Raw genomic sequence first — 27,718 nt, forward strand, 5'->3', positions numbered from 1 at the left:
TTATGAGACCATACATTGATCCTTCAAGCTCTTCTAATCCATCATGGACCAGACAAAAGTATATGTATGCGTATTACAAATGTATGTAATGCTTACTTCCACACTATCATTGACAATTGATGGAGTGAGTGAGAGATTTGTGAGTGTATTTGCCACACAAGTTGGCATTAGAAGATGTAACATTTTGATAAAGAATAAATAATTATCTCAATAAGTCAAACTATAAGTTTTTTGGTCCATTGGACTTTGAAATATCCATCCCCCTTTGGACTCAGCAATGTTAGCCATGGAGAGAGAGAGAGAGAGAGAGAGAGAGAGAGAGAGAGAGAGATTGCAACATCTCTCAAAATATCTTAAGTAGAAAGTCCATGTTCAATGTTAGAAATTGGAGCTTTGCAAATTTATGAAACCTTTTAGATAACATTGATGATTCTTGAAGTAGAAGAATGACGATTAGAAAAACAAATATTTATTGTCCCTACATCTTGGGCCCAATCTCTCAAGTTTGGATATGGGTTTTTATAACTTGGGTTTTATTACATGAGTCCACAAAGCATAAGGATACTTAAGTGTGGAAGACATTTGCCAAAAAATAGATTGTAATGACTAAGAGGGTACATAACATGATTTAGTGTGTGAACCATAAAACCTAAATGTGATATTTATATGCGAATCCTATTGCTGCATGAAGCGTGTCTTAGAACATGAAGCACCCTAATAACCGGTAACATTGGTGCAAAGCATCGGCTTGGTGCCGTGCGTTGCATAGCCTACATGGCCTAGATGTGGAGCACTAGCCTAAAATCGCACCGGCCAAAACTAGGCACACTAACTATTACAAATATCAATTGCTAGGAATTGCTACTAACATAGGGGCTAAGTACCCTAACTATTACTAGCATTGGGGTAAAGAAGTTGAGGTGAAGTAGTGGGAGGATGTAGGCACGAAAACTAACGGTTATGTGAAATGCTCACCTGAAATCGTGAATAGCTTGAATGACCAAGAGGGCATATGGCATGATTTTGTATGTGAGCCACACACGATACCTTTGCATGTACCCTCTTCCCACATCAAGCGTGCTGTACAATGCAAAGTGCCCTAATTGTTGATGATTTTGGGGTGAAATCTTGGCCTTACATCAATGGGAAGCCTCGGAAGAATCTAGAGCACCCAAAGGCTAGTATCTACTAAGCTCTCAACAAAAGCAATGTTATTTATTCCTCGAGGTGCCAAAATAGAGTATATGTAGATGTAGATTTTCCATTGATCCAAGGGCAGTAAATGTCAAGAGGAGGAGTCATGACCGTGTGAAACCCTTCAAATCAAAAAGAGTGGAACCGTTGAAAATTTGTTTGAGACTTCCGATGATTCGCTTCACTACACGAAAATCGTGTGCAGCTCGCCTACCTTGGTAAGTCTGTGCTGCTCGATCCTCAAGGCATCAGGTCCACAAAACAGAGAGAGAGAGAGTGTGTGTGTGGGCCCGCGCGCGCGTGACTCGGGCAGTTTACAGACACAGAGAGGGAGAGACAGAGACACACACACACACACACACACACACACACACACACACAGAGACAGACGGGACGATGATACTGTTTTGACTGCGTGACAATAGAAGGAAAAGAGGCGGGAGAGAATGAAGCCGGCGGCCAACATGCGCCAGAATTTCTACACTTCCTCCTCCTCATCGTCCTCCTCGGATCCCGTCTCAGTGGCCAAGCAGGCGGTGGATTCTTTGGGCCGTGGCTATGACGTGACCGGGGATCTGTGGCTCTCCAAATGCAGGGAGCCCTTGATCATCGACCTTGCAGAGAGCAGCCCCACGCAAGACCTCACCATACCGGGGGGCATCTCCCTCTCCTGTGTCCCTGCTCCCATCAAATGCGACAAAGGGGACCGCACGCGGTTCGCGTCTGACATCCTTTCGTTCAGCGAGGTACTGTGTTTTTTTCTGTCTCATTCCCGACTTTTTTCATTCCCAATTCTGTGGCTTCCTTCGGTGCTCCACACACTCCTTTTGCTCAACAGTGTCGTTGACCTTGGCCGCAGATGTCTGAGCAGTTCAATAAGACCCTGTCCATAGCTGGCAAGATTCCACTTGGCCTGTTCAATTCGACGTTTGGCTTCACCGGTCTGTGGCAAAAGGATGCATCCTCGACGAAGACTTTGGCTTTGGATGGAGTGTTTATCAATCTTTATTCTGTGGAGGTGCCCAGAACTGACTTAAATTTGAGGGAGGAAGTGCGGAAGGCAGTGCCTTCTTCATGGAACCCAGCTGCATTGGCAAGGTGAATTCCCAGTAACCACAGAAAACGTCCATTGTGTGGTAAAGGTCTTATTTTTTTAGAGCATGTGGGGATATGGGGCATTCTTGGAATTACTGAGCCTATGCTGAGACTTTCACAAGATCAAACAAACTGAAGTGAAGATCACCCCCCTTGAACGTTCTCCCTATTCTGCTGGTTACATGAAATCATATTGTCTATGTCTATATCTTTTACCCTTAAATTTGGCATTGAAAAGAACATCAAACTCAGACTTTGGATTGCCTGATAATGATTATATCTGAAACAGGTTATTAGAAGCCGGTGATATGTTCAGAACTTTAAATGTCACTGAAGTTGCTGTTAAATATGTTTGGTTTATCACCAACATGTTATTTAGCAAGCTTTTCTTTCCTGATGTGAGTAGGAATGCTCACATTCAATCTGGATTTGGACCTTTGCAATGGACAGCTGAAATGTAGCAACAAGGAGGTAGGACAGTGGGAAACGCAACTCTGCATGGCTGAAAAAAAAATGCAAACCACAATTAACGAACTCAAACTTGAAGGGCATAACCTCATCAACATAAACATGTAATCTCATGTTAAGGCAGAAACCTAGACATCTAATACCATACTAGAATTGCCATACACAAATGAAGAATGGAAGAGAGTACAAATTGTGAATGTATCTAAGATGTGAATGTGTGGGCAATTGGAAGCCACAAGTGTAGGTGTGAATGTGCGGGCAATTGGAAACCACAAGTGTGCATAATCAGCTGAGGTAAGGGGCTAAGCTATGAGTTGGGAGCATGCAAACTACTCCAGCTGTGCTGAATCTCTGGTTCAATGCTTAAGTTTGAGTATGATTAGGCTTTGTTGGTTGAGCACTAGACTAGCAAGATTTGAGTGGCTGTTTGTGTCCGACTCCTGTATGTTACCCCTGTGCAAGTCCCTAGCTGGCTGCATCCTATTGGGTATTTAGTTGTCCAGTTTTTCCATTTTGCAGCCTGCTGCCTGCAAATTACAGCTGCATTTTAGTACCCAGTGTATCACCTGGTTGTCTGGCAGTCTTCCCTGACCATTGCGACCTTGTGTCAACCCAGTTTGACAGAGAACTGCTGCATCCTGACTGGCTGGGAGTTGTCCCCCCAGCTTTAGCTTACTGTCCTGCTTTTTGCATGTTCTAGTTAGTAAATGCGTCCCTTTATTGCATTTTGACCAGCAGACCAGATCTGCCTTTTCAGGGTTGGTTCTGTGTCTTGGATCAGCACTGTGTGATTTAGACTGCCAGCTAGTCTTTTAGCATAGTCCTTCCATGGTTGCGTAGGTATGCATACCTATGGGTATAACAGGTTTAACTATAATTGAGCGAAACTCCAAAATGGAAATGGAAGTGACAATCTCTAGGATAGGGAAATTTGTAAAGAGAGAAAGGGACTGGACATTTCTACGGGAGGAAGAGCAAAAGAGTATGGGGGTTGTCAAAGGTATAGCAAGGCATAGATCTATCATGGCCTAAACCCTTCATTTCCACAAGTTTGCTACTTGGCATTCCAAATCCAAGTTGATGAGGGAAATGTCAAGGGAAATGTTTCGGATCTAACGGGAAATACCACATGGCGCCATTTTGGACAAGGAAAAATGTTCCCCCCACCAAGGAAATGTGTTTCGAGGTTCCCTAAGCCGTTTTGGAGGTTTGGGCACCTTCAATAGGTGGTTCGGAGTGCTTCTCCCTTTTTGCAATCCAATTAGTCATTGCTATATCAGGAGTAAAACAACTACTAATCACCCCAAGAGAGGTAAGCAATTAGTCTCCACAACCACTCAACTTGCCAAATAGATTTACAAACATACAACTGGTAATCCATAACTCTTCGAATAGATTTACAAACATACACTTTGGTGTTGGGCTGCCCGAACAGAGGAGAAATCAAATACACCTTGAAAAGAGAAGTTATAGATGTCCCACAGACTTCGCCTACCTTCTTTGGTGAATTTTGTTGTGAATGGCTGAGAATTGTTGGGGGAATCACTGTAGATGAGAGAGAGAGTTGAAGAGAGAGAATGTAGAGATTTGTCTTCCAAATGGGTTGGAATATGCTGCTGCCCTATTGTGAATGGCTGATTAATTGCAGCCCAATCCCCATAGGGACTCAAAATGATGTCTCATGCTCCAAGGAGTGCAAAATTTGCTGTCGCCTAATCATCTAGGCTGTCACCAGCTCCTATGGACCACAGAAATGGTTCCATCTGCAATAATTCAGTCCCTTGATGGTTGAAATAACTCCCAAAGTTGGCACCAATAGCAAGTCAACCTCTCCCTTACTTCCTTTAGTCTCTAGAATTGTAGGATGAGGCTCAGCTGCCTCCAACACCCTTTCCCTCATTTGCACGGGCAAGTTTTGCTAGGTGGCAATCTTCTAATTGAATTTTCGAGCCATTCGATTAACTTTCAAAATTAATACTTCTGAAAATTAATCTCAGCCCTTGTCCTTGCCAAGAGAATTAAATGTGCCTATCCACAATTAAATTGGCTAGGTCATTTTGACTCCCAAGTGTTCTCGAGTATTAATTAGCCCTTGACTTAGCATTAATTAATTAATTAATGCCTAGTTCCCAATGCCACCGCTGTTGACATTTAATATCTAATTAAATACCCTAGCCCCAAATTGTCACCATGCACCACCTGGTGCTTGACCAATATAACTTATTACAACTTTTGCCTTTGACTCCCACAAACTTCTTGAGGTCTTGGGCTTGTCATTGTGACTTAACTAACTTAAAATCACATGTGTACCACACATGCACATTTAATTAATGTATAAGCCAACTACTAAGGAAAACATGAAAAATGCATGTCCTCTTGATTGTTTGGAAGCCATTAAACCCAAAAAGATAAAGAAAAACCTCCGTAGCCGGTTGCAACGGTCTCCAAGAGGTCTTAGCCCAATGGGGTCTTATGGCCTCGAGATGCTCAAAAGGACTTAGCATGTGTTGTAGGTGTCTTATTGCCTTGAGCATAGTGCTTCGATGGTTGCAGTGGTCTTGAAGAGGTCTTAGCCCAATGGGCTCTTATGGCCTCGAGATGCTCAAAAGGACTTAGCATGTGTTGTAGGTGTCTTATTGCCTTGAGCATAGTACCTTGATGGTTGATATTGAAGAATGATGTAAGTCTCCCAAAAAGTGTGAGTTGGCACAAGGGGTGCCTTCAAAGATGTGCACATTCTATGGTGTAGGTAGTAATGGCCAATGATGACAAACTGAGGTGGAGTTTGTCTTGCTGCAATAGGTGTACCAAGTGGTTAGTACTGCAATGCGGGTGAGGAAGCCAAAACACTGGTGTTGCAAACCTGGGAAGGTTGTATGTGCTGAGTCAAAGCGGAAGCAGATCGAGAAAGAGAGCTGAGAGCAGGCGCAGTAATTGAGGAGTTTAAGGACTCAGAGCTAAAGAGTGTTTGACAGTGATAGAGTGAGAGTGAGTCGTCGAATGGGTGTGTATTAGTGTGGTACACACAAAGAATGAAAGAATATATTTATACTTAGGCTACAGTATACTTACACCTGTTAGGGTGGGTTCACATGTGTGAAGTAATATGTACATGGGAGAGCGCGTAGAGGGCCTTTACACCCAACAACCTCCCACTTAAAGGTCCTAAGCAAACCTTTAACCAACTCCCACAAGTCTAATGCACAAGTCTAATGCAATGCTCATGTGAAGCCTTTGCAAGACTTTTAGTGAGAACATCTGCAGGGTTATCTTGTAATTTGATCTTAGTCAAGGTGACTTGACCATCATCCAGAACCTGTCTGATCAAATGATACCGAACATCAATATGTTTGGTACGTGCTTGAAACATGGCATTCTTAGCCAGGCATACAACGCTTTGGCTATCACATCTAAGTATAGGTGTTTTGGTGGGCAGCCCAAAATCCTTGACCAAACGACCAAGCCAAACTGCTTCTTTTGAAGCCTCAGTGGTGAAATATATTCAGCTTCAGTGGTAGAGAGTGCTACTATTTTTTGTAATCTAGAGCACCAAGAAACCGCCTCACTTGTCAAGGTAAAGATATACCCGCTAGCAGATTTGCGAGTATCCAAGTCACCTGCTATGTCTGCATCGCAATACCCCTGCAGATCCAACGTACCTTTGCCATAGCAAATACATTTTCTTTGTGTGCCCTTAAGGTACCGTAAGATACATTTCACTGCTTCCCAATGTGCTTTGTCAGGATTGGACATGAACCTGCTTACAACTCCCACTGCATAAGCAATGTCAGGTCTAGTAGCAACCATAGCAACATGAGTAAACCACAAGCTGAAGCATAAGGAACACCCTTCATGGTATTGGCTGCCTTGTCATCTTTTGGGTAATCTACTTTGCTAAGTTTAAGGTAGGATAGAAAAGGTACACCGAGAGGCTTAGCATCAGACATAGAAAAACGATCAAGTACTTTGTTGATGTACTTTTCTTGTGAGAGAAATAAGAGTTGTTGCTCTCTATCTCGTGTGACACACATGCCCAAAATATGATCAGTTGCACCCAAATCCTTCATAGAAAAGGCTGAATTCAGCTGCCTTTTCAATGCATTAATCTGGCTTTTATGCTTACTAGCAATAAGCATATCATCCACATAAAGTACAAGTATAATAAGGCTTCCATCATCAGCCTTCTTAATATATAAGCAGTGATCTGCACTACTCCTTTTAAAACCATGTGAGAGCATGAAAGCATCAAACTTTTTATACCATTGTTTAGGAGCTTGTTTCAAACCATACAAGCTTCTCTTAAGCTTACATACCATATGCTCCTTTTCATGTATAACAAAGCCTTTGGGCTGTTTCATGTACAACTCTTCTTCTAGATCACTATGCAGAAATGCAGTTCTAACATCCATCTGATTAAGTTCAAGATCCATAGATGCTACTATGGCAAATAACACTCGAAGAGTGGTCATTTTGACAATAGGAGAAAACGCTTCCTGAAAATCAATGCCCTCCTTTTGTGTATAGCCCTTAGCCACAAGTTTGGCTTTGTATTTGGGTTTGCCATCAACACATTTTATTTTATAGACCCATTTATTAGGAATGGCTTTTCTATCCTTGGGCAATGTAACCAATTCCCAAGTATCATTCTGATACAGTGACTTCATTTCTTCTTGCATAGCTAGCTCCCACTTTTTCTTTAACTCACATGATAAGGCCTCTTTATATGTAAGAGGCTCACCTTCATCTGTGAGCAAAATGCAGTCCAAAGAAGGATCAAACCTTTCTATAGGTCTTCTAACACGTGTAGACCTTCTTACCCAATGATCTGTGTTATCAGGTAGTGGATCCACATCCAAGGGAATTTCGACAACCTCATTGTTTGGTTGCTGAACTGCATGTTCAGGTTGCTGTAATAGAATTTCAGGCTGCTGTAATTCATTTTCAGCATGCTGATTTTGGTACTCAAGTTGATGTTCAGCCACCCCTTGCTGCCCATTTTCATCTGGCTCAATGATGATACGCTGATTGTCATAATCAGCATCAAAAGGAGCTGAATTTTCAGTGGTTGATGGCTGCTCTAGTAACTGATCATGCTGAAATTTAACTTTCTTTTTGTCTGAGTCATTAGATGTGACATTTTTCATAAGCTTTGACTCATTGAATATCATGTCCCGGTTGCGTAGCACCTTTTTTATGCTTGGAACCCAAACTTGATAGTCCATTTCCCCTTCATCTCCATAACCCATGAAGATCCCTCTATGAGATTTCATGTCAAGTTTGGTTTTGCTATCAACAGGTACATGTACATTGCATTCGCAGCCAAAGACTCTTAAGTGGTCATATGAAGCAGGTTTTCCAGACCAAACCTCTTCAGGAATGCCACTGTCAAGTGCACGATGTGGAGATCAGTTGCAAATATGCATCGTAGTTTTAAGTGCCTCTCTCCAAAACAATTGCGAGAGATTAGCTATGGACAGCATGCATCAAATCTTCTCACATAATGTGCGATTCATTCGCTTAGCCACACCTTTAGAAGATGGATTGTAAGGAGCTGTAAGCTCTCGTTTAATCCCAGTGTCACCACAAAACTTATTGAATTCTTTAGATACATACTCTCCCCCATTATTTGTTCTTATGCATTTTAACTTTAGGCCTTTTTGAGTATTAACCAATGCTTAAAACCTTTTAAAAGTATCCAATGCCTTACTTTTCAGCTTAAGCAAGTAGACCCACAGCTTCCTAGAGTGGTCATCAATAAAAGACACAAAATAATGGAAACCAATATGAGTTTTTATTGGCATGGTGCAAACATCAGAATGGACTAGAACCAAGATACATGCCTTCTTAGAGGCTCCATGAGAGTAGGGACTCTTTACATGTTTACAAAAAATACAATCATCACAAAAGTCAAGCTTTGAACTTTTCACATCAACTCTTCCAAGTGAAGAGAGTGCTTGCAAACTCTTCTGACTCATATGTCCAAGACGCTTGTACCATAACTCCATGTGTGATTGTATCTCAGCAACTGCAATAAACTTTCCGGGAAGTGCCTTGCAGTAGAGATAATACAGTCCCCTTTTTACCACCTCTAGTGACTAGCATAGATCCTTTCTGTATTTTCCACCTGCTACCACCAAAAGTAGTGAAGTAACCTTTGCTGTCAAGCTGCCCAACAGAAAACAAGCTCTTCTTGATGCCAGGAACATACCTAACATCATGAAGAATCAATTCCTGACCATTTTCTAGAGTCAGGTGTATGATGCCCATTCCTTCAATATCACATGCATGATTGTTGCCAAGGTAAACTTTTCCAAGTTTACCTTTTGCATAAGTAGAAAAACACTCCAGAGATGGAGTTACATGAAAAGAAGCACCGCTGTCAACAATCCACGATTGTGACTGCCACGGGTATGAGAAATTTTGAGATGCTTTAATATTGCTAGTAACGTTTGATTAAGTTATTAATCAAATGTGCAAGGTTGTTTAGCACATGTGATGCACATGGCAGTTATTTCATAGGAACGGGCCAAGGACCTCGAGGATGCAGTGGGTGTTAAAGGCAAAAGTTGTGTTAAGTTATGCCAATTGGGTTTTGGTGGTTAGTTGGTGCCAGGTTGGACCCTAGGACAATTGTTTGGCCATTAAGTGTTAGTGGTGACACTAGGGACTAGCATTAATTAATTAATTAATGCTAGTCTAAGGGTCAACAGAGGTTGGGAACCACTCCAAGTTGCAAATGGCCTAGCCAATTTCATTACAGATTGGCATGTTTAATTTTGGGCAGGGTCAAAAGGGCTGAAATTAATTTTCAGAATTAATTAATTTAGAAAAATTAATTTAATGGCTGAAAATGCATTAGGAAGGCTACCACTTGGCAAAACTTTCCTATGCAACTAGGGAGAAGGCTGTTGGAGGTTGGTGGAAGTTGAATTGCAGCCATTCTGAGCTCAGTGGAGGAGAGGAGGTGATCAGATTTGGCTCTGAGAGGTGATGACGACTGTTTGCGCGCCGCGACAAGACAGGGGGCAGCAGGTTTTCTCTTCTTTCTCAAGAGAGGCGGCGGTAAGAGAGGAGGGCTCGCCGGTGTTTTACCCTCCTTTTGAAGCTGTTGGTGCCATTAGATTTGTCATCAGAGCTACGAATCAAAAGATACATTTCAGCTGATTTTCTCTCTCTCTACAACATTCTCTTATCTCCTTCAGTCTATGCTCAAGCATTCTCAGTAACTCTCAGCCATTGGTAGCAGAGTACAACCAAATTTGGTGAACAATAGAGAGTTTACTGCTGTAAACCCTAAATTACAGCAGTAATTAGAGTTTAGCAGTCACCTTGGAACCCATGCCATCAGTCAAAGGCATTGTACACTGAAATCAGCATCGGAAATTCGTGGAATTGTGAGGATTTCAGACGCCAGCCCATCTATTGTGGATTTGGTGCAGCATTTGACCAGTTGGGGTTCCATTAGAGCAAGTCCTGGGTGAAAATCAAGGGGCAATTTGTCCGAATGCTTTGCTAATTATTGGAACAGCAAGGGGCTTTTGAATCAGCCAAGGAGATTGTGAAATCTTGGCTTGTAATTTATCCATCAGCAATTGAAATTAAAGAAATACCGAAAGGGGCGCCAGTTTTGGGGCCCATAGGGTGTCCACTGTCCAAGTCTATGAAAGTAAAGTGAGCATTTCAGTTTATGTTCATTTGCTAATTGCTGTAATTAAGTGCTTAATTAGGTTAAACCACCCTATCCAAGAAGGAAGGCTGGTTTCAGTGACAAACCATCATGAGCTGACAACAAAGAATCTATCACATTTGTTTTAGTGATATACATGTCCTCCACTGTCATAGCAAGAGGATTTGAAAATGCAACCAGTAAATCAGTATCTTTATCATCTTCTATCTCCTCAATAACAACACTAGATACCACATTTGCTTTTTCTATCTCTTTAGGGGTAGAGCTGCCATCCTTATCATTCTTTTTGCCTTTTGCATTAGCTTGCTTCTTACGTTCTTGTTCCTTTTTAAAGTACCTGCAATTGGGCTTTTTATGCCCTTTGCGACCACATTGATAACAAGTTACATCTTGCTGTTTTTCCTTGCTTTTGCTGTGATTTTTGTTTTTATTTGCAGCATTATACCTTTTTTCAGGTCTTCCTCTTACACTGTAGGCTGATCCACTGCTTTTTCCACTTGCCTTGCGTCTAATCTCTTCATTTAGAATAGAACCACACACACCATCAAATGTCAAGTTGGGGTTATTGCTCAATAACACAACCAATGCTTCCCATGAATCAGGCAAAGTCATGAGCAAGAAGATAGCCCTCAATTTAGGATCAAAAGCTGGCAAACATGCATCCTGTAATTGACTCAAAATACTAGTGAAAGCATTCAAATGCTCGGAAGCAAGTTTGGACTCATCAAGCTTTAAGTTGACCAAGTTCGGCATGAGATGTACCTGATTGACAGGAGCTATATTCTCATAAGTAGCCTTAAGCTTTTCCCAAACTACATAGGCAGTATCAAGCCCCTTTATATCAACCAAGATGTCATCTGTGATGGCCATTTTAATGTAAGTAATGAATTTTTTATTCATTTTAGCCCAATCCTCATCTGACAAAGCAACAAGGTTATGTTGTTCTAAAGTATCATCACAATCCTTTAGAAAAAGTATACCCTACATACGATCTTTCTAAAGATCAAAACCATTTTTGTCAAATTTACGAATCTCAAAGAGATTCTTTGTGTCAGATGTAGATGTACTGCCAGCCATTTTCAGCAATACACAATTGCAATAACGGACTGAATGCTTTCAGCCAGTAGCAAGGTTTTTGAATTGTAATAGCAAGTACACACTCTTGTACTTCCAAAGTGTCCAAGAAGTAGATGTTTAGTTGCAAATTTCAGTCTCAAGTACTGATTACAGCATGTGCACGAATCAAATCTGATACATTTGCATTAAGGATAGCTCCCACTTCAGTAGTACATCACCAAAATTTCCAAATGCAATGACCCAAACGCTGTATTTACCACTGTTTCACTGCATAATGAGTATTCGGCAATGCATGTACCAAGAGAAACTGCCCTTTTTCAACATTGAAGCATCCAAAACTATAAAGACTCCCACTCAGCTGTGAATCTGCTGTAGACTTCACTGTCCAGCCTCAACACGACTCAAAGATACACCACCAATGTGAAAAATCCCAAAATTTCTGCAGTGAATCTGCTCCAATTGCATAAATACATCATCACGAGCATCAAGTGCGGGCTAATGTTGCAGGAATTTCACGATTTTTGCAAAAGCCCCAAATTTCGGGGTCCAACAATGCACAATTTCCAAGAATTTGGCTCACCCAAGCAAAAATTTCACTTGCATTTGAGAATCCCCGAAAAATTTTTGAGACCTGTGCACTCAATGTCTGCAATTTATGGTCTAGAGATCACTGCAATATGTGTCAGGCATCAGATTTGGGAAAAGCCCCAAATTTTAAGACCCAGACTTGCACAGATTTGCACTCTGTGTTGATAGGTGTGAACATCTGGTAGAAGGGGAAAATAAAGTGAAGAAAATTGAAGGGAAAAATGTGGCGTTGACCTTCTGTTGTCGTTCGTGCCACGATGCCTGTCACGTGAACGCCTTCTAGTCCGTCGCGACCTTCTGTTGTCGTTCGTGCGATGGCGCCTATCATGTGGACGCCTTCCAATCCGTCGTGCAGGTCGTTGTGCAGTCGCTTCGCACAGCCACGTCAAGCAGCAACACTCCGTCACGTAGTCTCGCCCAGTCCCATCGCCTAGGTCTTCATCTTCACGCAGTGCATCAGTCGTCAGTCTACAACTGACGTTACACCTGCCCACAACCTTTTGCCTGGCTCGACTATTGATGCTGCGACTTACGTTTGTTACAACTGCCCACGACTAGTTGCCTGGCTTGACTATTGATGTTGCGACTGACGTTTGTTACAACTGACTACGATCAGTCGACTGGTACCTGCTTGTCTACTCCTCAACAGCTTGACATATTGATTGCCTGCATGCGTGAGCCATTACTAGTTTGCTGAGTTGAAGCGAGAGCAGATCAAGAAAGAGAGCTGAGAGCAGGCATAGTAATTGAGGAGCTTAAGGATTCAGAGCTAAAGAGTTTTTGACAGTGATAGAGTGAGAGTGAGTCGTTGAATGGGTGTGTACCAGTGTGGTACACAATGAATGAAAGAATATATTTATACTCAGGGTATGGTACACTTACACCCGTTAGGGTGGGTTCACATGTGTGAAGTAATATATACATGGGAGAGCGCGTAGAGGGCCTTTACAGCCAACAGTATGGGAGCTCTCTACCAAATGTGGCAGCAAAATGGAGTGTATGAATCCAAGTTGCTAGTGGTCTTGTCACTTCTGCAACTCCTTGTCCCTCATAGAGAATGAGGATCTTTAGGTGAAGAGCACCTCATTCTTTGTTGGGAATCTGTCCATGGAGTCATACAAGGGAGTAGGGATATGCAGCTCTTGTGGAGCAACAGGCAGCCAACAGCCAGCATCTTGTGGGATTGCGGAGCTGAGTGTCATGGAAGCTATTGAACCCAAAAATAGGAAGGGGAAGCCTCCATAGCTTGTTGTGGCAGTGTCCAAGAGGGCTTATTGACTGATGGGGTTTGTGGCCTTAGGCGCTCAAAAGGACTTAGCGTTCACTGTAGGTTTCTTATTGCCTTTCATAATACTTTGATAGCCGATACTATCTATGTTACCCAAAAAGGGCGAGTTGGCACAAGGGATGCCTTCAGAGACATGCATATTACTTTGGTGGACTAGGGAGCAATGGTCAATGATGACAAGCTCAAGTGGAGTGACCTGTCTGCCGCAATAGGTGCACCAATTGGTCAGTGCTGCAACCTGGTGAGGAAGCCATAACACCAGTGTTGTAAATTTGAAATGTGAGGGTGCATGAGAGTTCTCTCCCAAATGTGGCAGTGAAATGGAGTGCATGAATTTGAGTTGCCAGAGGCCTTGTTGCTCCCTACAACTCCTTGTGCTCGTCACAGACAATTAGGATATTTAGCTGAAGAGCACCTGTACTCTGATTCCATGTAAGGAAACAGTTGGGTTTGCAGTGGAGACGATAGCGTATACTACAAACACTTGCTATGAATAAACTCAGAAACTCAGAGAATGAATGAATGATGGATGGAATACAGTGAATGAATGAATGATGAGTGGAATACAATGATGATACAATGACCTCAGGCCTCCATGTCTCTAGGACCTCCAGGCTGCATCTTTCATACAAATTGCTGTGTTACAGAATACCTGAACTTGCTGATGCAAGGTTTTCATGTATAAAAGAACTTGTATACAGCTTTATTAATTATCATCTACTAAAGGTTTGTTGGTGTAAGTCAACAATAATAGGAGTACAGAAAGTTCAGCAACATTTTGTTTTGGGGGGTTTTCAGTATGAGTACTGTCTTGAAAGCTTGGAGCAGGCATTTAATCTTTTGGAAGTCAATTTGTGATTTTACCGTTCACATAAGGAAAGAGAAGAAGCCAAGCGTATTATTTTTTAATTGAAGGTTGCTTCTCTTACAGCTTTGTTGAAAAGTATGGGACGCATGTTATTGTTGGAGTAAAGATAGGAGGCAAAGATGTGGTTTATGTAAAACAGAGACATTCATCAACCTTATCAGCAGTTTCCATCCAAAAAATTCTAGAGACCAAGGCACTCGAGAGGTTCTCATCTGAGGAAACATTCTCTTCCAAAGAGAAGCTGAACATAGGGAAGGTAAACACCTATTCGCTTTTGGACTAGTCTTGATCATTGTTGTAAAGTCTTTCGATCTATGTAACAGTTCCTCTCTGTTTGTTTGTTTATTTTTATTTCTTTTTGGGTGCATGGCACACACTAATAGGAGTTTCCTAAGTTCTATTCATTGTTGATATATCAGATATTGCTTTGCATGGCATTACACCTCGAGTTTCCAGTGTATTTTGAGCCGTAGCTTCTAGAGCTTTTAAGTTTTCAATGCTTCATGTTTCATGGCTGGCAGCACACAGTTTGCAACCTCTCCCCCTGCCCCCCCAATAAGGGCTTTGTAGGTATGCCATGGTGTTGTTGCCAGAAACACCTATATGTGATCCCCTATTCTCAGTTGTGAACCTTCATATATGTGGCGTCACGAGGGTGTAGTCCTGAGAGTGACGTGTACATTAGTGAGTCACTAGCTGTGTGGGCATTGGCACCGGCTCCTCTCTCCAATGGAAGACCACCTGAAGAATGATGATGATTGTATGAGGAGGAGGAGGAACCCCTAAATAAATAGGCCCAAAATATGCCAAATATGACAGCTGATTGGCTAGCATTTAATGCTGGTCGACTAGCATAAAATGCCACAAATGCTGCATAAAAATCACTAAAATAATGCCTAAATAATGACTAGTGTGCCTAGCCCAATTGGCATGCACAGACTCACACATGAGTTGACTATCCTACTAATACCCTCTCTCAGGTTATGGGGCGTCTGGTACAATACAATGATACAATGATAAAGGCTAATTGTAGTCCATACAACAAACAATCACTAGAGTTCCCTCATGTGAGGTTCCCCCCCACACGAAAAAAAAGATGAGTGTATCTACGGGTACATTGTTCTAATAAACATTGCAATTGATGACACAAAAATTTCTAGTGAAGGCTTGTAAATCTCTACTAGTTCCTTTCCAAGTTCCAATCCAACATTACAGTGTCATAAATAATAATGATGTTATAAATAAAATGGAATTTTCTAGGATAGGGACCTAAAATTTAGTGCCCTATAATTTAATTATTATTATGCCATAATCCCAAGGCAAGACATGGATATTGTTGCAAACGTATCCAAAAAATGACGTGCTTATGTATTAATTTTCGAGAACACTATATGTTAATAGTATTTTCAATTGTGAATATGAGAGCAAAGACAAAGCACAAGCCAAGTAGTGGAAGCCAATACAAAAAGCTTAGTCCTATATTGTAATTTTCATTTGTAGCATCATCTCTATCTCAAAACTACACCTCACTTGACACGTACTCCTCATCCTCCATGCTTATGCTTGCAAGCCCCATAGTTTGCATTATCCTCATCCTCGTCTTGCAACATTGATGGACTATAAATACATGAAAAGAGGTGGAGAGACTAACCTAAGAGACTACCTCGGCACAGGAAGAGAAGCAAAAGCTAAGGGCAGAAATGGAAGATCCAGAACGAAGGCTGACAGTGCTAGCCCATCATGAACTCGAATGTCAATCCCAGCTCTAGGATTTAAACTTGCTAGACTTTAGTCAATGCATCAGGGACATCCCTTTGTGCACCTACATACCTGTATAGATGAGGCTTGATTGCCCCATACCACCCTCTCACACTCCCTCTCTAGCATTGGTAAGTTGTGAGGGATGACTGCATCACCTAGACTAGAAAGTAGCAGAGGAAGGAGCAGTCAAGCCTTTCCCTTGATCTGAAGAAGTGGATCATTGCTGCGCCTTGGACTTTCCCTTGGTCGAAGGATTGGAGTGAGAGTTTAAGGAAGAGGATGACTCGTCAGAGGAGTTTGCATCCCTCTTCTTGTGCTTCTCCTCCTTCTTCTGTGAGGCTGTTAACTCTGTGCAGTCCTTCCGTAAGTGTCCTTTCTTACCACAGTGATAACACTCGACTGTCGACTTCTTCTTGTCACCCCTCTTGGAAGCTGTAAAGGCCTCACTGGAATCTCCATAATGAGATGGAAGTCTTCCCTGTAAACTCAAAGATGCCTCATGCTCAAGCAGCATCGAGGACATGTATAAAGCTCATAGGTGTAGAGGGTGTCTACGTCCCCAAAGCATTCGCTACTCCATAAAACTCGAGGGGAGCTTGTAGAGTATTGTTTTCACTAGATGCACCTCTGGAAGGGTAGATTGCATGTGTATGAAGCTGGTCATGTACCTATGTAACAAAGAGCAAAAATGATTGAATGGTGTCCTTTAAATCACAAAAAATTAAGTCTCTTATCCAAAATCTTAAGCCCTCATGAGTTATTATACATTATCATCATCGCGTTTAACATTGCCCAATAGTTTTTGTCAAAAACACCATGTTTTGGATTCCAACTCACAAAAAAATAAATAAAAATCCTCGTTTTTTACTCTTAGAAATGTTTCATACTTTAAGAAACGTTTCATAAGTTTCAAACTGAAAGAAACGCATTTCTTAGTTGCTATGGTTCATGAAGGGTCATGCGTGCATGGGGAAAGGTGCCTCGTACAAGATCCGAAGCTTCGACCATATTTCTGGGGATGTCTTATAGGAGGTAACCATTGGCAAAACTTTTTTAGAAATACACTGAAGCAATGTAGAATACACACAGGCATTGTTCGAATCCCGTGTAAGCACAGCTTCCTCATGGTTGTTCTCATCAAAATCTTTGGGAAGAGGAAAAGGACATTGAGGTTGAGGAATAGCTCTACATATAATTTACCAAATCCGCTTTTGCACAAATCAGGCTTTCATCAGAGCACTCCATGTAAGATAGTCAAGTCTATGTAACTTATCATCTGTAGAAGTGCACGGAGGAGCCATGTGGAGAGGAGAAGAAGAGAAGATAAAGGGTATATGAAAAGGGAATATAGTCAAACCAATAGCAAAGACTTCACAAAATGAGAGTTCACATGTAGTGTAACAAAAAATTTGATAAAAACAAAGGCCAACTATTGCAACATGAAGAAAAACCAGCAAAAATTGTGAGAAAGAGCAAAAATGGCCTATACAAATAATCGCCTAGCCACGGTTAGGGTTAGAAAGTGAAAAACATAGGCTAAGGAAGAATTTAATGCAGCAAACTGATGATTGTAGGCTGGAATCCAGGCGCAAGCTGAAAATGCAAGTTGCTGGGCTGAAAACGGAGGCTTGATCAGAAGGGGGAAAAAAGACATGTATTCAGCAGAAAAATCGCAGTAGGAACCTAGATCCTGTGAAGAAAATTGCTAGGGTTTGCACTGAGGACGCATAGAGTGTACGACCATGACAGAAACACAAGGAGACAAACACAGACACAGAGGGTGAAACTCAAACCCTAAACGCAAAACTCAAAACTCAAATACAAATAGAAGAAGGGAGAGAGAGAATACAACTCTGAAGTGAATGAATGCTGTAAATGAATGTAAGAGTGTATAATGAGCTCAAGGGAAAAGCAATGTCGGAGTGTGACGTCCACCAGAGACGGATCCCAAGTATGTGACCACCTGTCGGAGTGCTGATAGTGAATGGCAGCAGGCTGGTCACCAAAACGCAGCAGTTAGGAGGCTGGAAACTGATAAACGCAGCAGTGTACCACGATCAGAGGCTGGAAACAGTGCACAATCTGTTGTAAACAGTAGGCTGAAAGTGTCTGATGTAGCTGGCGATGACTGGATGATCAGATCGCAGCAGATGATGATGTTGCCAATCGCTGACGTTAGCGTTGATGAAGGCACCAGCAGCAGGAACAAACACGGATGGAGTGGCAGCAGTCTTGAGGGTTGGACAATCACGCGGGAGGAGGCTGATGGCTGAAATCTACACGTGGAGTGAGAAACCTCCACAGACAGGATAAGGCTGAATGGGGGCAGCCTGTCTATTTATAGATCTGGAAGGGCGCCCCAAAAATTAGGGTTTCCACTGAACTCTCTCGAACCGCTCCCCATTTTAGGGTTTCCACTGAACTCTCTCGAATCGCTCCCCGTTTTAGGGTTTCCACTGAACTCTCTCGAACTGCTCCTTGTTTTGGGGTAAATGCTCCTTGTTTTGGGGATTTACTCTAAAAGAGCATTTTTTAGTGTGTTTTGGAGTTATTTAAGAGGCTAATTAGCAAGTAATGCATGTTTTAGCTCAACACCCTCTCTCAGGCCTAAAATTGAGCCGATGGGATAGGCCAACCATTGTGATGTTTATTGACCCCAAGGCGTCCCACCCCAAAGCAGCCAGATTATCGGACAAAGGGTGCATGTCGGTTGCCCAGTGGCCTACCAAGACTGCAGAGGCGATGATTATCTTACCAAGGGAATCCAAGTAGTCACCCCATAGAGGACAGGGCATCGGACAAAGGGTACACGGTGGCTGCGCAATGGCCTACCAAGCCCTACAAAGGTAGATGGAACCACATGTAACTTTTTTTTTGATTTTTTAAAAAATAGTGAGGTAGATGTTATGGGATGCGGCCGATTGAGTAATAGTGACCTAGAAGACGGGAGTAGGTAGGATACACCCAACACATCACAAAACAGTACAAGCTAACCCATCCACTCAGGGTGTTGATGATGAGGAAAAATAGGTGATGAGGTATCCATGTGATGAAGGAGGATGGTGGTGTGGTGACATTTGCCTCTGGTGGAAACAACCTAGGATCTGCTCAAGTGGTGCTCTGCGCAAAGTATGCTACATGCTGAAGAATGGTCATGCAGCAGGTGCTACTTGGACAGTGTCCCTCGTGGGGAAATTGTTCACTTACTCCCTAGTACAAAGATGATGAAATCATGCAATGCAAAGGGTAAGGTACAATAGGGGGGGAAGAAGCCAATGTCAAAGATAAAGTGCTGAAGCCTGTAGAATACGAAGAAGAGTAGGAACCCCCTCTCAACCTGGATATAGATGCCGAAGAAGGAAGAGGAGCTTGATATCAGTCTTCATATGGTGCCGAGAACCATAAGGAATGAAAGTAGATGAAGTGGAGGAAGTGGATGAAGCACCCCACTAGAAGAGCAAGGTAGAAGTCACCGCCATGGTAGCATCGAGAGAGATGCTGTATGATCCGCCTCGGGAGGAAAAACCACCATGTTGGAAGAAGAGCAAGCACTCCCAGGATGATGAAACCATGAAAGAAATGGTGCGCATCCCCACGTCTCTAGCCTAGGTAGGACCAAAGCAATCTGCAAGTTAGCCCTACACTGAAAGACAAAACCTTGCAAAAGAGATGAGAATCTGCAAACACAGAGGTTAGTGGTGAGGTGCTCCAAAGCAAAACATAATAGAAAGAAAATCTAACTCAAAAGAAATGCAATGAATATGTATGTGTGTGAGTAAAAGCAGCGGAGGACAAAAGAATGAAAAAGCTAAGGACAATGAATCTTATGGGCTTGACTTTGAGAGTGTGAAAAATGAATCCTAGACTGATGGAGGGTATCCGAAAGGACCTAGAGACACGTGAGTCTAAGAAGGTGGCCACCATTGCGTACGTCCAGTAGCAGGGCTTTGCCAAGGGAACGCTTGTCGAGGTGGGGAGGAAGGTGAGATATATGCATGAAGTGCAACGGGATCGGAACCTGCAAACCAATTAGCCAATCCCTTAGGGGTAGTGAAAGAGATAGGCTGCTGAGGCTGTACTTGAGCCACATGTCCTACAACAACAACGGGTGTTGAAGGAGCAAATGAAGCAAGAGTGGAAGGTGTAGCCCCACTGGACTGTGCAGCCGCAATGGTCTGCTGAGGCTTTTTAGGTGGAAGACCTTGGGCCTAGGAGCGACACTTCTCGTCCACGTGGCCTGCTCTTTGGCAGTGTGTACAAAACCAGTTTTTCTTAGGGAGTTGCTGCCAAATAGGTCTAGATTCTTTGGTTCCATCTAAGGAAGAGGAGTCACCCTTTGATTGGCTTGCCTTCACATCTTGCAAGTTCTTGCCATTGGTGGTTTTTCCTCCCGAAGAAGTGGCAACCAACCCCCTCTGCTTTGAAGAACGCTATGATGAGGATTTCTTGTGGACTCAATCATGCAGCCTCGCGTAATGCAAGAACTGGCACTCAAACTCGTAGATGGTTGGCAATCAAGGTTGGGAGATGATGTGTTGAATGAAATTGAAGTATTTTTTGGGCAACTTATTCAAGAAGAATGTAACCTGATGGTCATCTGACTTTGAAGAGCTAGTAGTGGCGAACTCGGCAAGTAGCCACCTATATTTGGCTAACTTGACTGTCGGATCATCCCCTTTCTTAATAGAGAACTCTTGAAGCTCAAAGTCAAGATTGATGTGCCGAGTACGATCACGAGCCGCATAGCGGTTAAGAAGGTGACTTCAATGCTTTGACGCGAGCGGGAAGTGCTGCAACTGAGAGTGAAACTCAGGAAGCAATCCGTTCATCAACTCAACATTGGCTGTGGCATTGCGGGCTCTCCATTGACGGATGTAGTCAGGGTGAGCTAGTCGAGGGTCCGGCATAGGCTCTAGACCAATCACGAGGTCCCAAAGACCCTGAGACTCAAGCACTTGTTGCATGAAATTAGACTAAGTGGTGAAATTTGACCCATTAAAAGGTATCTTGTCTGTGAAGGTATTCTTGGCCGTGGCGATAGGAGTGGTAGTGCTTGGAGATGGATAGTGTGAAAAAGTGTAGTGTGGGTAGGATGGGGGAGTGGAGTATACTTGGGAAGGGGCCCCGGAGTGCCCACTAGGCATATGGGTAGCGTGCAAGGTGGATCCATAGGTAGGGATGGGTTGACTAGGTATGGGCATGGTAGCCACATGAGAAATCCAAGGAGATGGAATGGGAACACGGGGAGCAGAAGATGGGAATCCTTGTGTAAGTGTAACCCAAGGAGAGTGTGAAGACACACCATAAGGTTAGGATGGAAACCCCTTTGTATGAGTGGTCATGTGAGATGTGAAGTTGGGGATGTTAAGAAGATTGCTAGGGTTTGCATTGAGGACACACAGAGTGTACGACCACGACAGAAACACAAAGACACAGACACAGACACAGAGGGCAAAACTCAAACCCTAAAAGCAAAACTCAAAACTCAAACCCTGAACGCAAAACTCAAAACTCAAACACAAAAACTCAAACACAAACAAAAGAAGAGAGAGAGAGAACACAACTTTGAAGTGAATGAATGCTGTAAATGAATGTAAGAGTGTACAGTGTGCTCAAGGGCAGAGCAATGTCGGAGTGTGATGTCCACCGAAGACGGATCCTAAGTCTGTGACCACCAGTCGGAGTGTAGGAGTGCTGAATAGTGAATGGCAGCAGGCTGGTCACCAAAATGCAGCAGTCTGGAGGCTGGAAACTGGTAAACACAGCAGTGTACCACCGATCGGGGGACTGGAAACTGTGCAAAGTCTGCTGTAAACAGCAGGCTGAAACAGTGTCTAAGAGTGTCAGGGCCTGCAATGCTGAAAACCCAGGCTGGTTTACCTTGGAGATGATGGACAGCAGGCTGAACAGCAGTCTGGGACAGTTTGGAGCAGTCGCCAGCAGCTGAGAGCTGTTGCCTACAGCAATGGACAGGCTGAAGATGATGTGGCTGTAGTCAATGATGGCTGGATAGCAGATGGAGGTGGGCTGCAAGCTGGAAACTGGGCGCCAACAGCAGCACAAGGTGTGTGGGCTGGTGTAACCTGCAAAACAAGGATGATTGTTGAATGGGGGCAGCCTGTCTATTTATAGATGTGGAAGGGTGCCCCAAAAATTAGGGTTTCTACTAAACTTTCTCGAACTCCTCCCCGTTTTAGGGTTTCCACTGAACTCTCTTGAACCGCTCCTTGTTTTAGGGTTTTACTCTAAAAGAGCATTTTTAGTGTGTTTTGGGGCTGTTTAAGAGGCTAATCAGCAAGTAATGCATATTTTAGCTCAACAGGGGATAGTGAGGGGGATGCCCATTACAATCGACCCAGGAGTTATGGGTGTGCTCATTTGCTGAAAGGGGAGAGGCACTGTGTTAAAGGGTGGCATTTCCCCTAACGAAGTACCATGGTGCAAAGAGGTAGAGAACGGGGTGAAGAAGGAAAAGGTGCTAGGAGCGGAGATGGAGGATCCAACCCCTAGGGTGTGCGATGCAGATGTGGAGTGTAATCCAAGGTTTTTGAAAGATGATGAGAGGTGATCAAGGTGTGATATAGAAGAGGGTGGGATGGGAGGGAAGTGAGAAGTGTGTGTGATATGCTCCAATGAAACAGAAGTTGTAGATGTACCTGAATTTCGTCTGCTTCGTGAGCCTCTCCATTGAAGTTCACATACGCAAAGCCATCCGGATCCTGTACCTCAAAAGAAGAAACATGTGAGGGTTTTGAATCATATGGCACAAAAGAATTGCACAAACCTGACATTGGACCTGGTTGAGATGATGAAGATGGATCGCCAGACGTTCTGAATGCCGTATGTCCTCCATGATCGGAGAGGTGACCAGCCTCACCAACCGGTCTGGATGTGGTAGCAAAATTGGTAGGAGGGATGTAAACATCACTGTACTTGTTGCGATAGTACTTCTCAAAGTCCTCCTCTGTCATGCTAGTGAAATGTGGTGAAGGTAGAGTGTTGTCCTCCTCACCGAGTCCATAATGCCGTCTTAGGGCCTCCAATGATGGAGAAGCTTGATAAGACATCATAGGAAGTGGAGAAGAAGGTGTCTGGGACATTGTGATTTGGTTACGAGTCGCATTGTGTGCCTCGCACAAAGACTAGCTCTCCATAATATCCGCAGGATACTCTTTACAAGAGCACCAACTCTGATACCATGTGAAGAAAACAGAGTGTACGACCACGACCACAAAGAGACAGACACAGACACAGAGGGCAAAACTCAAATCCTAAACGCAAAACTCAAAACTCAAACACAGAAACTCAAACACAAATAGAAGAAGGGAGAGAGAGAACACAACTCTGAAGTGAATGAATGCTGTAAGTGAATGTAAGAGTGTACAGTGTGCTCAAGGGCAGAGCAATGTCGGAGTGTGACATTCACTGGAGACGGATCCCAAGTCTATGACCGCTAGTCGGAGTATAGGAGTGCTGAATAGTGAATGGCAGCAGGCTGGTCACCAAAACGCAGCAGTCAAGGGGCTGGAAACTGGTAAACACAGCAATGTACCACCGATTAGAGGCTGGAATCTGTGCACAGTCTGCTGCAAACAACAGGCTGAAATAGTGTTTGATGTGGCTGGCGATGATTGGATGATCAGATCGCAACAGATGATGATGTTGCGAGCAGCTGACGTCAGCATGGATGAAGGCGCCAGCAGCAGGAGCAAACACGGATGGAGTGGCAGCAGTCTCAAGGGTTGGACAGCCACGTGGGAGGAGGTTGATGGCTGAAATCTGCACGTGGAGTGAGAAACCTGCACAAACGGGATAAGGTTGAATGGGGGCAGCTTGTCTATTTATAGATGTGGAAGGGCGCCCCCAAAATTAGCGTTTCCATTGAATTCTCTCGAACCGCTCCCCATTTTAGGGTTTCCATTGAACTCTCTCAAACCGCTCCCCGTTTTAGGGTTTTACTCTAAAAGAGCATTTTTTTAGTGTGTTTTGGGGTTGTTTAAGAGGCTAATTAGCAAGTAATGCATGCTTTACTCAACAGATCCTGCAATCTAATACCATGTCAAAAGTGGCAGCAATGGAAGCATAGACAAGTGCTGAAATAAACTGCTAAACACAAGACAAAAGAGAAAGAAAACAGAAAAACATTGCAAAAGAAGAGAACTCAAAAATGTGCTCGAGAAATGGAATCCATATACCAAATATGAGAGTGACACGTGAAGTGAGCGATGCGTAGTGGCGATGCAATGTCCTGCGATGAAAATGTCAGATAGAGAGCAAAACGTGAGCAAGAGTAGAGAGTGAGAGTCAGAGAGAGAGATGCACGATATTCTTGGGTAAAATTTTGTGTGTGTACCTCTTTATGTTTTAGATAGATATATATAAAAGTACAAATGTGCTAAGGGTGCGTTCACACCGGTGCACTTATAAAAGGCAGCCCTTTATTCCCAACAATCTCCCACTTAAAGGCAACGTGCCTTAAGAGGAGAAAAGAATCAACTAAGTCTAGGCATGTACAAAGCTGAAATACATATAGCTATCCAACTCCCATCATATGTTGGCAATGAGCAAACCGCTCTGCTAGAAGACCCTTCGTGAGAAGATCTGCAAGATTATCATATGTATGCACTTTGACAAGCTCAATGCTCTTGTTGTCAAGTACATCTCTAATGAAATGATACTTCAAAGTTCATTTGTATATGCTTCATCTTTGCATGAAAGACGGGATTCCGTGCTAGCATGATAGCACTTTGACTATCACAATGGAGAATATGTAACTCTGTAATACCAAGCTCCCACCAGACGTGAAAGCCATAAAGCGTCCTTGCATGCCTTAATGGTAGCCATATACTCTGCCTTTGCAGTAGACAATGCAATACACTTTTGTAGCTTGGAGATCCAAGAGACTGCTCCTCTTGCGACGGTAAATATATACCCAGAAGTGGACTTTCTGTAGTCCGCATGACCAGCAAAGTCTGCATTCGTAAAGCCAACGATAGATGCCTTATGCTTTCCAAAGCAGATGCACAAATCCTTTGTGCCTTTGAGGTATCTCATAATACCTTTCACTACTTCCCAATGCTTTTTACCACGGTTTGCCATGTATCTGCTAACCACTCCTACTACAAAGGCAATGTCAGGACGTGTAGCAACCATAGCATACATCAAACTGCCAACAGCTGAAGCATATGGTATCTTGGCCATTTCAGCCTTCTCATCATCAAATGTTGTAGGGTTGTTCTTTGCACTGAGTTTCACATATGGAGGCAATGGAACCCCGATTGTTTTCCCCTCCCTCCATATTGAAACGCTACAAAACCTTGGAGATATAGATAGAGTAATCCTTTTGATCTATCTCTAGAGTATTCACATGCCAAGAATGTGATTTGCATCACCAAGACCCTTCATGTCAAAGCTGCCATGAAGACTTTGCTTCAGTGAGTCCAAGCCAAGAGTATCTCTGCCAGCAATCAGCATGTCATCAACATACAGAACCAAGATAATCAGGTTGCCATCTGCTGCCTTCTTGGTGTACAAGCAGTGATCCACTTGACTTTATGAAAACCTTGAAACTCCATAAATGTATTAAACTTATGATACCATTCTCTTGGTGCTTGTTTCGGCCCATACAAACTCCTTTTGAGTTTACATACCATCTTCTCTTTCCCTTTTGCCACAAACCCTTTAGGTTGCTGCATATATATGTCTTCATGCAGACCACCATGTAAGAATGCAGTCTTTACATCCATCTATATGAGCTTCATGTCTTCAGCTGCAACCAAGCCCAAAATGGTTCTCAATGTAGTCATCTTGACCACAGGAGAGAAGATCTCATCAAAGTCAACTCCATGTTCTTGCTCGTACCCCTTCGCAACCAATCTTGCTTTGTACTTTGGTGAGGAACTAGAAGTGACCTTCATCTTATAAACCCATTTGCATGGAAGGGTTTTCTGCCCTTTAGGCAATTGCACCAAGTCCCAAGTGCCATTTTTCTCAAGAGATTCCATCTCTATCAACATGGCTTTATACTATTTCTTGCTGTCCTATCTGTCCATTGCTTCCTTGAAGCAAAACGGTTCACCACAGTTTGTCAACATGACATAATCAGCCACATTGTTTGCATCAGGAATGAATCTATCAGGTTGTCTAGTAGCCCTAGACGATCTCCTAATCCAATGATAATTATTTGTTGGCTGTTGAGCTTGCAAATTTCCATGTTCAGCTTGCTATCCTGGTATTTCAGCCTGTAAATCAGCATTAACAGCTTGTTGTCCTAGCTGTTCTTGCACATCCAGTGGCTCATCATTATGGGCAATGGCTGACTGATCATTTCCAGCATTATTTTCTGCATTTGCAGGTTTATTTATAGCAGGTATTTGTTGCTGTACAACAGGCACATTTTTCTGTCCAAAAGGTATTTCTTCCCGGAATACAACCTTACAGACCTCCTTAGTCTTTTCGAGCTGTTTATGCATGCGATCTTCCCGGAAGATAACATCATTGCGGCATACTATTTTCCTTTTCTCGAGATCCCATAATCTATAGTCCATTTTACCCTTGTCACCATATCTTAGGAAAATGCATATATAGGACTTAGGCTCAAGTTTGTTGCGTTATTCTTTACGAATGTGCTCAAAAGCCTTGCAGCCAAACACTTTCAGGAGAGCATATCAAGGTGGCTTGCCCGACTACGCTTCATAAGGGATATCCTCCTCTCTCTCTTTCCCTCCCTCCCCTTCCCCCCCCCCCCCCCAAAAAAAAAGACTTGTTCAGTGACCGATTAATCAAGTGAACAACTGTCATAACAGCCTCTGTCCAGAGCCATGGGGTAGTGCAGCATGTGACAACATAGTACGGATTTTATCCTGTATGGTCCGATTTATACGTTTTGCAATTCCATTTCAGGGTGGATTATGAGGGGCAGTAAGCTTCCTCTTTATCCCTTTGTTGTCACAAAATGCCTGAAAGGCCTTGGATACATATTCCCCATCATTGTTAGAGTTAAGACACTTAAGTGTCTTATCAGTCCGATTTTCAACCAATGCCAAGAATTTTTTAAACTTGTCAAGGACTTCGTCCTTGCTACAAATAGGGCAAACCCATACCTTCCGTGTAGCATCATCGATAAAGGTGACAAAGTATTTCTTTCCCCCTAAAGATAACATTGGTATCTGACATACATTGGAATGTACTAACTCTAGAGGGGAAGATTTCAATGAAAGCGACTTCTTATGAGACGTCTGTGCATGTTTACCATAAACACAATGATTACAATGCTCAAAATCAGCATAACGAAGATAAGGCAAGTAACCCACACGAGAAATCACTTTCATTCTAGTTTGACTCATGTGTCCCAATTGGCCATGCCACTAAGAAACACTTGGCTGCTCAATCACGGCAACAACATGGTCACGCACACTAGATACATGGATAGGATACAAGGTATTACTTTTACAACCTCTAGCAATCACTCTAGATCCCTTACAGATCTTCCATTTTCCATCACCAATGGTGGTATGAAATCCATTATCATCTAGCTGCCCTGTGCTAATCAAGCTCTTCCTGAGCTGAGGTACTATTAAGAAATACCCTAACACAAACATAAACAGAAACCGTACGACAAAGCATAGATATAAAAAAACACAGTTAGGGTTAGGGTAACTCAGAGACAATGAACACAGTGAATAAATGAAGT

At 42.9% G+C, this 27,718-nt stretch overlaps 1 protein-coding gene across 2 annotated transcripts in view; it reads left to right on the top strand.

The window, feature by feature from the left end:
- Window positions 1–1,364: 1,364 nt before the first annotated feature.
- Window positions 1,365–27,718, top strand: part of LOC148037927 (MACPF domain-containing protein At4g24290-like) — a 52,774-nt gene continuing 26,420 nt past the window's right edge. Inside the window, exons 1-3 of one of the 2 annotated variants that reach the window (XM_087676932.1) lie at window positions 1,365–1,940; window positions 2,054–2,292; window positions 14,329–14,521. In XM_087676932.1, coding sequence (XP_087533058.1) covers window positions 1,641–1,940; window positions 2,054–2,292; window positions 14,329–14,521 — 732 coding nt within the window. In that variant the 5' untranslated portion in view covers window positions 1,365–1,640. The remainder of the gene's footprint in view (window positions 1,941–2,053; window positions 2,293–14,328; window positions 14,522–27,718) is intronic. The other variant, XM_087676931.1, reaches the window with a different exon arrangement.

Source organism: Lygodium microphyllum, chromosome 4 (assembly GCF_053477565.2).
Source record: "Lygodium microphyllum isolate KBCC chromosome 4, Lygodium_microphyllum_v1.1.10, whole genome shotgun sequence".
Taxonomy (NCBI): domain Eukaryota; kingdom Viridiplantae; phylum Streptophyta; class Polypodiopsida; order Schizaeales; family Lygodiaceae; genus Lygodium; species Lygodium microphyllum.